Source organism: Carassius auratus, chromosome 23, assembly GCF_003368295.1.
Source record: "Carassius auratus strain Wakin chromosome 23, ASM336829v1, whole genome shotgun sequence".
In the NCBI taxonomy this organism is placed as follows: Eukaryota; Metazoa; Chordata; class Actinopteri; order Cypriniformes; family Cyprinidae; genus Carassius; species Carassius auratus.
In genome coordinates, this window is record NC_039265.1 from 6,381,660 (window position 1) to 6,394,300 (window position 12,641).

The 12,641-nt window shown below is 38.0% G+C and overlaps 1 protein-coding gene across 2 annotated transcripts in view; it reads left to right on the plus strand.

The window, feature by feature from the left end:
• Window positions 1-337: 337 nt before the first annotated feature.
• Window positions 338-12,641, plus strand: part of lama5 (laminin, alpha 5) — a 70,852-nt gene continuing 58,548 nt past the window's right edge. Inside the window, exons 1-2 of one of the 2 annotated variants that reach the window (XM_026199463.1) lie at window positions 338-820; window positions 2,420-2,572. In XM_026199463.1, the coding sequence (XP_026055248.1) occupies window positions 575-820; window positions 2,420-2,572 (399 nt within the window). In that variant the 5' untranslated portion in view covers window positions 338-574. The remainder of the gene's footprint in view (window positions 821-2,419; window positions 2,573-12,641) is intronic. The other variant, XM_026199462.1, reaches the window with a different exon arrangement.

The window sequence follows — 12,641 nt, forward strand, 5'->3', positions numbered from 1 at the left end:
GATTTCCTCACAGAAAGTTATCTAATGTCTTTAGAAAATTACATTACATAAGTAATATATAGCGCACGAGTCGTGTAGATCACGACTTTCTAATAATTTCATGGCGTTATTTTGTCCATTCAATGTCCAAAAGAGTGAGAATTATATCATTTTTATCCCAAACAAGCATGCAAGCCATACGGAACAACAAGGGTGGGTAAATGACAGAATGTGTATTTCTTCGTTTTATAAATGCGCAGGATTAGGGTCCTCGGTAGTTTGAGAGAGAGACAGGACTGCACACGCACTGCACTGCCCTCTCTCAACCCAACCCACACACACACACACACACACTGCCCTCTCTCAACTCCCTCTCTCTCACACACAGTGCACTGCCCTCTCTGAACAGCACAGAGACCGAGAGAGAAGGTGCCCACCGAACTGCGTATCTATCACTGTGCATCACACACACAGAGAAACCAACAATACTTTCTGTGTCCCGTGCCTCTCCAAATGCACGTGACCGATCCCACAGCAAGCGCTCCGTGGACGTTGTGACGGCTGTAACAGTGTTGAGTGTGCGGCACAGGTAAAGATGGCGAGGGGACCACAGCTGCTGTTTCTGTCGCTGCTGCTCGCTGACGCTTTAACGGCGCAGGAGCTGCCCTTCAACGGTGTGAACGGGTTCAGTCTGCACCCACCGTACTTTAATCTAGCGGAGGGGACTAAAATCACGGCCACGGCGACCTGCGGAGTGGACGAGAGCCAGCAGCCGATTCAAGACCTGTACTGCAAACTGGTCGGGGGCCCCGTGTCAGGAGACCCGAGCCAGACTATTCAGGTAAAGATGTGCGAAATACTTACTTTTCTAAGGTTTACATGACTAAAAATGGATAAAAGAGTCTTTTGATGTTTGTTAGTTTGTTTTAGTTAACTTATAGCTAATATTAGACTATTTATCTTTGTGAAATGCACTTTATAGCTACATAACAGATGCTACCACAGTGCTGAATTACAATAAGTGACCCTGGAGCACATCCAAAAGATTTATTACCATATTTCTTTTTAGCATATATATTGGATTTAGAAGTACCCTGTACAAAAACATTGTAATTATTAGTATCTATTTAAAAAAATAAAATAAAGTTAGGACAGTGCTTGGTGGCTGTCTTGATCTTTTTTTGAGAGCACCTGCTTAAGGTGAAAAGGCCAGGGACCCCTATAAGGTGCTATGGTTCCTCATAAGAGACCACCACTGAAGCTTCATAAGCAGCAGGCTTAGGAGACTCGACTTGGCTTGTTGGCGAGTGAGTGAAATGTTTAAAGATTGTAAAGAGTACAACACAACCCCCGTGTAGCACTGCTACTGGGATTTTCCCAGAGGAATGTGTGGCATCTCCTAAGACCTTGAGGCAGACAGACACACAGATCTGCACACTTCAGAGAATATGTTAATACAATGTTGCGACCTGATCAGTTGGTTTATCTTCTCAAGACACAACATCACATGCCTGCAGTCCATTTTTACCGCCTTTAACTAAGTCACAATCATTTAATACTCATCAGTATCCACATTTAAGCTTATCCATAGTTATACTGCAACCAACCATAGTCTCTGTTATTATTTTATGCAGTAAAAAAGTGATGTGCACTTGTTTAGGTTGTTTAATTCCACCATCTTGAATTGAAATGCTAAATGTAGATGGAACGATTCAGTTATTTAAAATATTATTTTAGATGTGTACGATGCACTCCAGTAAAACTAGTGAAAAGAAAGACTTTCGGAAGCACCATTTTGAAGGAGATCCCATTTTAATTTATGATTATTTTACAGTAATAGCAGCAACGATAGTCATGTTGCTGTAGGTAAAGGCAAATTAATTGCTAGTTAAAGCAAATCTTATCTCGTCAGTCTCTGAAACCTTCACACACGGGTGGTCTTAACACAATTTGGGGAATTTCTGATTGATTTCACTCCTGTTAGTTTATTTATACTGTCACAAATTAATATTTTTTCCTAGCCAAGTATAAATAGTTATAAATAATGATAAAAATGGGTTTGGGTTGCCAGAAGCTGGAAAATGAAGGGAGTGCATTCCTTGGTGCATTCTAGAAATAAACAGATAAAAGGTTTAGGAAATAAAGGGGGGATTTGCAAAGAAGGTATTTCATTTTTAAACAGTCATTTATTTGCACATGCTTTTCTGCAGTCACTCAAAGAATGATGCAAATCAGGTAGCGGTGCAAACATGCCCAAAAATTTGGTGCTGAATTTCAGTTTCTAACTTTTTACAGGTATCAGTGTTCAGTTATAACTCTTTAGTTTATTATCCGATCATCATTTGATGTATTGCTGTCATGATTGATTGAAAATGTCCACAAATCCTATTTGGTGTAATGCATTATGCCAGGAATTTAATTGAACTTCCTGTGTCATCAGGGCCAGTACTGTGACATCTGCACGTCAGAAGACACTAACAGAGCGCATCCCATCAACAACGCCATCGACGGCACCGAGCGATGGTGGCAAAGCCCTCCGCTCTCCCGCAGTGTCAAATACAACGAGGTCAACGTCACTCTGGACTTAGGACAGGTATATTACTGATGCATTCTTGCGTTTGTCATCTCTCTGCCACACCTCCACCCACACACACGTATCGTGTTCAGATTATTCAGCGTACAGTAGAGTCATCTGATACTCGGCTACAGCAGGCGCTTTTGTGGATTGCACATGAGTGTAGAATTTCAAGGGTGGATCCTAAGTTGAATCTCATCCATTCATACTCAAGTCTGGAGTTTTTTTACCCTGAACACTTCACGTCTTGGTCTTGTGTATTAAAGGTTTGTGAATAGCAGAACAGCCAGAGGCCATTCAAGATTAGTACTTTCTAAACTGTCATGGAAAACTAACATTACTCATGCTTTCCCCCAGAATACCCAGTGGCTTCTACATAAAGAGTCAGCACTGCTGTATATAGCTGATATGCTGCTTCAATGAGAAAGAGATGAAGGGAGGCAATTTACTGCCAACTATAGTTTCTCTATTGAGTTCCAGACTCCTTAGACACAGTCTCGCCTCGTGTCTCAAGAAGTGGTTTGTCTGGATTTAATGGGCAGCAATTAGCGATCAAGCTTCAAGGCATCACTGTGAGAAGCTTGGATCACAGCTTCTTTTATGACTGTATTCCAGATGACTGTATATTTGGGAAGAGATGTATTACCTTGCCTGACAAAAGAATCTGCACACACAGAAAAACCTGAAAGGCTGACAAGTTATACAGATTCCCTATTCAATATTCATTTATTACATATTATTACAGCTGCATTTAATCCACGTTTGAATCCGTTTGACAATATTTCCATGAGGATCAATGTAGAAGTTGCAGAAAGTCATACGTTTCTTAAAACTTTTAGTGAGCAGAACCACAACACCATTCAAATAAATGTAATAGTAATATGTAGTAATAATTCAGTTCTGAGTACTTGTTTTATTATGTGAGCAGAAAACGTTAAAAAAGTGACACGAGAACAAAAAAATGTATCGTTTAGAAACTACCATTGTGGAAGTTTGGAGATTTGTACATTTTTCTCTCATGCTCTCTAAAGCTGCATTATTTCATCAAAAATACAGTAATAACAGTAATACAGTATTTTGTCAACTATTACTGCAATTTAAAATAACAGTTTTCTATTTGAATATATTTTAAAAGCTAATTTATTCCTTTGATGCAAAGCTGAATTTTCAGCATCATTGCTCCAGTCTTCAGTGTCACATGATCCTTCAGAAATCAGTCTAATATACCGATTTACTGCTCAAGAAACATTTCTTATTGTTATCAATGATGAAAACAGTTGTACTGCTTCATTTATTTCCCACAGGCTTCTTTCATGAATAGAAAGTTGCATTTACTACCATATTTATTTTCATGAAGTCAAATTCAAATGCATCCTTGCCGAATACAAATATAAATTTATTTAATTCAAAAATGTGATCGGTTGAGTATCTGTTCTATATTTAGTCTTGTCGCTCAGAGCAGTATTGCTGTATGTATAACCTGGCTGTGTAGTTTGGGTCTCATTCACATGGCTGTAATATGTGACAGACTAAGCCCTGTACTACTTTCTTTTCTCTCTCAATCTCTCTCTCCCTCCCCCTCCCTCTCTCTCTCTCTCCCTCTCTCTGAATGGAGGCAGAGAGCAGTGACTGGCTTTGTACTGAGTTCTTTTATGTGGCTGGTGTTTTTTCAGTGCCACTTAAACCAGCTTGTTAAAAAGCAATACACAGCTTTCATACATGCATCACTGAGCAGAGAGAGATGTTCTACATATATTAATGCCATCAAATCTTCATCTGTAGAAAATCTGAGTTGCCCAGTGATTTTAGGTGGCTGACAAGTCATTCCTATGTGATCTGAGTGGGTAATTTTTTTTTGCATTTTGCTATGTAGTTACTTATGAACAAATAAAATGTTTGCTCGGCCCAAGTAGATTTCTCACCCATTAAAGAGCTTTGACTGAAGTATGAGGAGTCAAAGTAACAGTAATAGTGATGCTGCTTCAGAGGCCTCCTGTAACACAGGTATGAGGCTCTCTCTGACCCCTCAGAGCAGATGAATTAGACTGGAATGTTAGTTACTCAATATCTGTCTCAACCTGTTCAGGGAGAAAACGACCCTCCCCATCACAACCGCAGTTCATGTCCCGCTTCTCTCACTCGCTCTCTTTTTCTGTCTATTAAATTACCCCAAACACTTTTTGCGATTTTTTTCTGCAGTATGCAATAGAGTATTAACCAGTGTTTATAAAGTTAATAGAAACACCGTTTAGATTTGGTGTCAGTAAATCAAATAATTTGAACTAATACCTTATTTATAATTTATATTATATATAAATATATTTCATATATAAACTTAATATTTTTTTTCCGTAAATATATACATGCATATGTTTGTATTTACTGTAAATATAGATAAGTATATACAGTACACACACAGATATTATCTAAACAAAAACTTTTATTTTGGATGCAATTAATCATTTGACAGCCCTACTTTCTCATAGTGAGCTGAGAATCGATAAAGGAGCTGAATAAATGTAGTATCATTTTTTTTTTTTTAAACAAAATATATTTGGGTTGTACAGTGGGGCTCGAAAGTTTGGGCACCTAAATGCATGTTTTTTTTTATTTATTTAGTACTGTCCTGAGTAAGATATTGTACATAAAAGATGTTTATATTAAGTCCACAAGACAAAATTTTCTGAAATTATTAAAATAACCCCATTGGTTCTTAATACTGTGTGCTGTTACCTGATGATCCTCGACTGTCTTTCTGTTTTGTGATGGTTGTGCATGAGTCCCTTGTTTGTTCTGAACAGTTAAACTGAGCAACGTTCTTCAGAAAAATCTTTTAACGTCCTGCAGATTCTTGTATGATTTGACTTGATTTGTATTGATTTGACAGTGCTTGTATTATTTGACTTGATTTGTATTGATTTGACAGTGCTTGTATGATTTTCGAAAAGATACATCTTTTCAAACTGAGGACAATTGAGGCACTCAAACACTACTATTAAAAAAGGTTCAAACATTCACTGATGCTCCAGAAGGAAACAAGATGCATTAAGAGCTGGGGGTGAAAACTTTTGGAATATGAAGATCAAGGTAAATTGTACTTAATTTGTGTTCTGGGAAACATACAAGTGTCAGAACTAAATGGGAAAAAAATTATATTTCAACAAAATAAGAACTATTTGGCCCTCTTTATCGTGTTCAAAAGTTTTCACCCCCCAACTCTTAATGTATATTTCTGGAAAATATCCTTCTGGAGCGTCAGTGAATATTTGAACCTTTTTTAATAGTTGTGTTTGAGTGCCTCAATTGGCCTCAGTGTGATAAGATGTATCTCAAAATCATAAAGTCACTGCTAGAAAGGTTTCAAATATGCAAAGATACTGGAAAACTGAAGAATCTGCAGGACCTTAAAGATTTTTCTGAAGAACAGTTCTCGGGTTTAACTGTTCAGAACAAACAAGTGACTCATGCACAACCATCACAAAACAGAAAGACATTTGTATAATAATTTGTTTTAATAATTTTAGCATTTTTTTTGTCTTGTGCACTAAATGTAAACATATTTTATGTACAATATCTTACTCAGGACAGTACTAAATAAAAAATAACATGCATTTAGTATCTCTCTAATTTTTTGAAAATTATTCACATTTTTACATATTCTGCAAGGGGTGTCCAAACTTTCGAGCCCCATTGTAAATGGCTGAAACTGTAAATGTTAGAGTTGCATAGGCCAATGTTTTTCTCTGTGTAAACTAATGAAATTATACATGCAAAAGCACAATGAAATCTGCATGAAATATATGCAGACTTTGACCATGTAGACTGTCTGATGGCATATTTTATGTATTCAGGTTTGTTGACACAGCTAGGGCAGGTTTTGGAGAAAATTGAATGGTTGAAGGCAGGGCAGCAGTCTTATTCAGTCTAATGGAAAAAAGCAAAAGCTAAGCTAAAAACACTTACAGTACCTTTAAGCTGAAAATTGTTTTCCACTTAACTGTGGGACCTCTCCTAGCCAAATGTTCACGTTAATGTAACCTCATTTGAGTGTGTGATCCCTCAGGGCACATTAATATCACTCAGAGTTGAGTATTCAGAGTACAAACTCAGCTTTGCTTCTAATAGCATATAAATGCCTGGGAAATAACCACTAATGTACTTAGCTAAGTCTAAACTTGATGATTCATTACTTAAGCTCTTGTCTGAAGTATTCAGACATCAACCTGTAATCATTTGCGGAAGATCTTGGATGGATCCTGTCCCATCAGGAAACAGGTCTAAATTATACCCCACACTTCATCAAAACAATAATCAAACCAGTTAGGGAGACTTTCATCACTCTTTAAAATATACAGGTTTGTTTACTTATTTTTCCTTTTATTTCTTAAAAGGGTCATATAATGATGCTAAAAAGAACATTATTTTGTGTATATGGTGTAACGAAATGTTTATGCGGTCTAAGGTAAAAAAAAAAACACATTATTATCCACATAATGTAAATGATTGTTTCTCCTCTATGCCCCGCCTATCTGAAACAGGTGATTTTTTACAAAGCTCATCTCTCTGAAAAGAGAAGTGTGATCTGATTGGCCAGCTATCCAGTGCGTTGTGACTGGCTGAATGCCCCAAGTGTGTGACGGAAATGTTACGCCCCTTTAAATATTGCATATTAACTCTGCTACTAAATTTATTTGAACTATGATCAGCTGTTCCTTCATCTTGGCAGAGCTACTGAAAGCGATTTTTTTGTGCTGCAAATCCATTTATCATTTGCTGAAATTTCTGCGTCTTCATGGAGAGAGCGCGTCATTGGCAAACGCCTCATTTTTTTTTTTGCGAAATTCGAATATCATTTTTATTTATCGAATAATTAGAGCAGAACGAATATTCGAATGTTCGACTATCCGTGCACACCCCTACATTTGACCCCTTTAAACATTACTCAAATATAATTGCCTGTGGAGAAGTTTGTACTTTATACTAAAGTATATTGCCAGTTCTCAGAACCGTTTAAACATTTGAATACCTAAAAATACTCTTCTTCTAAACCATAGCAAGAAATTATGTGCCCTTTTCTGGGCCCTTTCGCTGCATGTGAAACAATAGTTAAAAATAGGCTAAGTCTTTTCCAGAGCTGCACCATACTCTGAGTAAGTGTGTTTGAGTGTATTGTGGTGGTGGTGGGGGGGGGGGGGTTGCTACAGTGGGACTCAAAGGGGACTAAAGTGCCCCATTGTGTGCCATGCGCAGAGATGGGCATGATGCCAGTCTTGAGAGCCGGACCGAAACTAACGTTTTCCTCTCATTGAGTAAGGACTAAGTTTATCCAATAGCAAGGCTGTAGAGCTGTATGTATTGATATCTGACTCATTTTTTCTCTCTCTTGGTCAGTTGCTCTCTCTATCATTGCTTGGCATTAGTTTTCCTGCCATTGTTGAGATCATGTGATCAGGAGCTAGCTTAAAGAGACAGTTCACCCAAAATGTCAATCCAAAAATGCATGATTTACTTTCTTCTGTTGAATATAAAAGAAGACATTTTAAAGAATGTTTCAATTAATTTTTGTTCTTGTAATAAAAGTCAGTGGGGTCCAAAGTAAAATAAATCCCTTTGACTTTCACTATATGAACAAAACACTTTTAATCTTTTTCAAAAATCTTCTTTTGTCTTCCTTCCTTACATGAAAGAAAGTCATACAGATTTGGAAAGGGAAGGAACATGCATTGATTTTCATGCATTTTTTGTATGTACAGTTTTTCCACTGACGCTTATATTATGCCTCAGGTACAGATCTACCTTGTCAAGGTTTGTGTGTGTGTGTGTGCGTGTGTGTTTTCCATAGTCTCAGCCTATGGGACATCCCAGTGTGTGGCCTGCATACCTTGGCAAACAAAGTTCCCATTGTGCAGTTCTCAGCATCTTCCCTTGCTTTACCTTTACTTTTTTCCAATGGAAAACATGACATGCTTTCTATCTGTCAGACCTGTAGGACAATATCCAGAATGAGAGGATATTATGAATAATGTCTCTTCTGAGATACTTTTGCTCTTATGCATGCATCTTATGATGCACCAGCACCTCTCTTCTTGCATTCCTTCTTCACTCTCTTTTTCTGTTTAAACTGAAATTCTCTCGTTCACATCTGACAACGCAAACGTGCATATACCTTATTCTTACCCACACTTTCATCATGTATGAAAAGTATGAAAATGGACCTGTAAATGGGAGAGAGAGAACAAAAGACAATATTGCACAATCTGACCGTAATAGGAGGGAACCATGGAGACAAGTGCACAAGAATAAACTTTTTATGATCCAATCTTTCCTGTTAGTCAGAGCCCTAGTTGCCCTTTCGTTTAATACGGGCAGGCTTGTACAAAACAGACGTCCATGAAAGTGTCTCGTGCGTGAGTGTGAACCATCGTTAATTCAGAAACAGCAGGAATCTGAACTCCTGGCCTAGATTCTTCAGAGCCCTCTACCTCGACTTTAGCCATCGATCATGACAGACGGTTTTGTCTCTGGTTTTTATGCAGCTTCTTTCCCCCAGCATCCCTGTCGGCAGCGGCCCCATTTAAATCCCAGATGCATATATCTTCACTGACACCGAGCACACTGCTGACCTCTGCTCACCTCCTATGATTTATTAAAGGGGCCTACACGTTTGTAGCATCTTATTATTTCCCAGATGTAAACTATTAATGTTCAGAAAGGCTTCTGGTGTCAAAAACAGTTGTAATTTTGATGTACATTAGGCGTTTTGCCATTGAATGCAGTATTTTCTAACTGAGATCATCTCCTCATGTATCCTTAAACCTGTAGCACTGATTCAGCTTTTTTTCTTTTTCTATCTCTTCCCTTCCTGATTTCAGTCTTGAACAGACTGCTCTTATCTCCTTTCGTGGCTGTTAGTGTCACAAAGCAGTTCAGAGTTTCCTCCACTCCCTTATCAAATATTAGCAGAGCATTTCAACAGCATTTTTTTTGAGAAGAGAGGATTAGGAGAAGTTCACTCGTCTTCATTATGAAACGTTCAGGAGTTCAAGGAGAGGATGTTGACAAAGAAGTGAGGTTAACGTGACAATAGTCAGGAATAGTGAAACTGAAGATAAGATTGGCTGATTTTTGTTCAAACTTCAGGGTCAATAGTTAATTTCTGTTTCATTTAGCTCAGAAATTCCAAGTATTGTGAGGAAACACTTTGATATTAGACTTGTTTTCTGTGATATTATTGCTAAATGCTAGCACTGTAAATTGCTTCTTTTTTCTGGATAATTGCTAATTAGTTTATCACAATAAATCATAATTATGAATAATTGCATTATTTAAATTATTGGCTGAGAAAATCCTGATTAATTCCAGTATTTTTCATGACATTATTTTGGTTAATCCATTAAATTAGCATGTTAATTTTATATCCATTTCCTGAATAATCTTTAGTCATCAACTTTAACAAAAGCATGTTTGTAGATCTGAAAGCAGTTGAAAGCTTCATGTCACATAGGAATGAATGAGAACAATTCACACCTCCTCAGGGATCCTCATGTTCCCCTCCTTCTAAGCCATGAGGTAGCCTTCAAGAAAAAATGTCAAACCCAAATGAACAATTGACCCCCAAAATAAGGCGGGAGATTTTGAGGTGGCTTGCGGGGGCTGTCGTAGTGGTTTTCAAACAGAAATGTGGCCGAGTTCAGCAACGCCCCTGATTCCTGTTCAAACCTGTGCCTTCATGCTGTAGAGAAAGAAACCCACCTCCACATCCCCAGGACCTCTCTCACACCTCAGACAAAAGGGAGGTCCTGTAGCCTTTCAGCGGATAGGTACACAAACCTGCATTGTGACCTTGCTTATCTCTGAGCCTTGTGTGCAAGATATCTCTCATTCGCAGGCGACACGTCTACAGATTAGGTTTTAAGACCTATCACTGCTTCAGAAGTCTGCTGATTAACTGCCAGTGGCAAACCAAAGCTGACTGATGGAATGTTCAGTCAAGAACATGTAGATCTAAAATCATCCTTTTTTGGTTTGTTAGATAAAGGATACTGGTTTCATTAAACCAGAGTTCAAGCTCATTTTCACACATTAGGAGCACATTATCTTTATACTATAGCTGTGAATAAAGGCGAGTGAAGTGTGTTTTGGCGAGGTAAAATCCTCTGGTCATTTTTTAAAGGGAAACTCTGACTGGCGTCAGAAGATGATCTTAATGCTGTGTTGTAAATAAGCTCATACCAGCCACTGCCGGTCAGGATAGTGAACCAGTTATTTGACCAATATATAGTAGCCCAAAAAAATATTTGGACTCTTCTGAACACCTGAATTTCCTTAGCACTAGATACAAAATAAGAAGTAGCATCAGTAAACACTTGAAAAAAAAAGTAGATTTTTTTGTGGATGTATATTTCTCTTAAGTTCACGCAGGTGTCTTAGAAGAATAACCACTGGTGTAGTTCATGTTGTTAACATACAATGTCCAAAACGCTTTATCTTCATTTGAAATCTATATTTGTTTCACATTTTTAAGCGCAACAAACTTTCTTCTGTAAAAGTTTTTCCTGAAATCATTACTTGCGCTATACTTTTTTAAAATAAAGAATATCTTGTTTTGATACTTTTTGTAATATTTTGTTTTTATATTATGACATCGAATGGAATCCATGTGCTTTTTACAGTTTTAAATGTGGCTTAAGTGTCCAAAGACTTTTTGGGGCTTCTGTGAAACAGTGCCAATATTGATGTTCAGTTTTTCAACTATAGTACCGTATTTTTCGGTCTATAAGTCACACCTGAGTATAAGTCAAATCAGTCCAAAAATACGTCATGATGAAGAAAACAACATATAAGTCGCATTGGACTATAAGTCGCATTTATTTAGAACCAAGTGAAAACATTACCTTCTACAACCGCGAGAGGGCGCTCTATGTTTTCAGTGTAGACTACAGGAGCACTGAGCGCCCTCTCGCGGCTGTAGACGGTAATGTTTTCTATTGGTTCATTTATCTTGGTTAATTTCTCTCGGTTCATGTCAAATAAATTTTTATTAATAAGTCGCACCTGACTATAAGTCGCAGGACCAGCCAAACTATGAAAAAAAGTGCGACTTATAGTCCGGAAAATATGGTAATTCACTGGTATCCCTTTTATAATTATTCCCCCCCCCCCCCTCAGGTTATGAATTGATAGCCCATGTGACTTTTCACAGCTATATTGTTAAATTCATCTTAAGTCATCATTGGGCTAAAAACTGTCTCAAACCAGCTACCATGTTTTTTTCTAGATTTTCCAGGATGACTAGTGGTGTAAACAGAAGTCTCAGAGCACGTTCCCCTTTAGACTGAGATTACTAGCGTTGCACTTGACCAGAATGTTATTTAAGTTTTCCATATTTCATTTCTCAGCAGCTCTTAGTCATTTGAATGAGCTGACATTATAAAGTCAGGCTATTAATAGTTTAATGCTAATGTGATCGGTTCACGCACAAAAGTTTCTTTCTACATTTCGGGCACATTGGTGTAAAGTTCAGCGTCTCAGGCCCTGATGTCTCATATTATTTCCTCTGATGAATAGATGCGAATTCACACTCAGCACTGCTGACAGCAACAAGTACACAGTGAATCATTACATAGAAATAGAATTATTCAGCATTTGCTTCAATGCACTACATTTTAGCTCCTTGTGGGCATTCTTGCCCCTTTCATCTTTCTCTCGTTCTTTCCCTTTTTTGTACTTGAATCCTTCCTCTCCACACTGATAGATGATAGTGTTTTTTGGAGGGTTTAAAGTAAAGGTTCCTGAAAAGATGGGAAAGGATAGAGTGAACGCGAGAACCGAGCGCTGGCCTTGTTAATGAGAGAGTAAATGTTTGTTTTTGTCAGGTCAACAAGAGCTGTTGTTGGAGTCTTTCATCCATTCAATGGCTCATTGGTTGGGTTGGGCCTGAGAGGGGAGGGGAAGTGTGTTTGTTGCGGAGAGGGGGTCACTTTGGTTAAGGGGCAAATAGAGGGATATAAATACCTTTCCCCCTTCCTTTGCCCTGAGGGGGGCTTTTTTTCACTGGCCTTTCTCTTTTTTTTAGGCCCCACTTTTA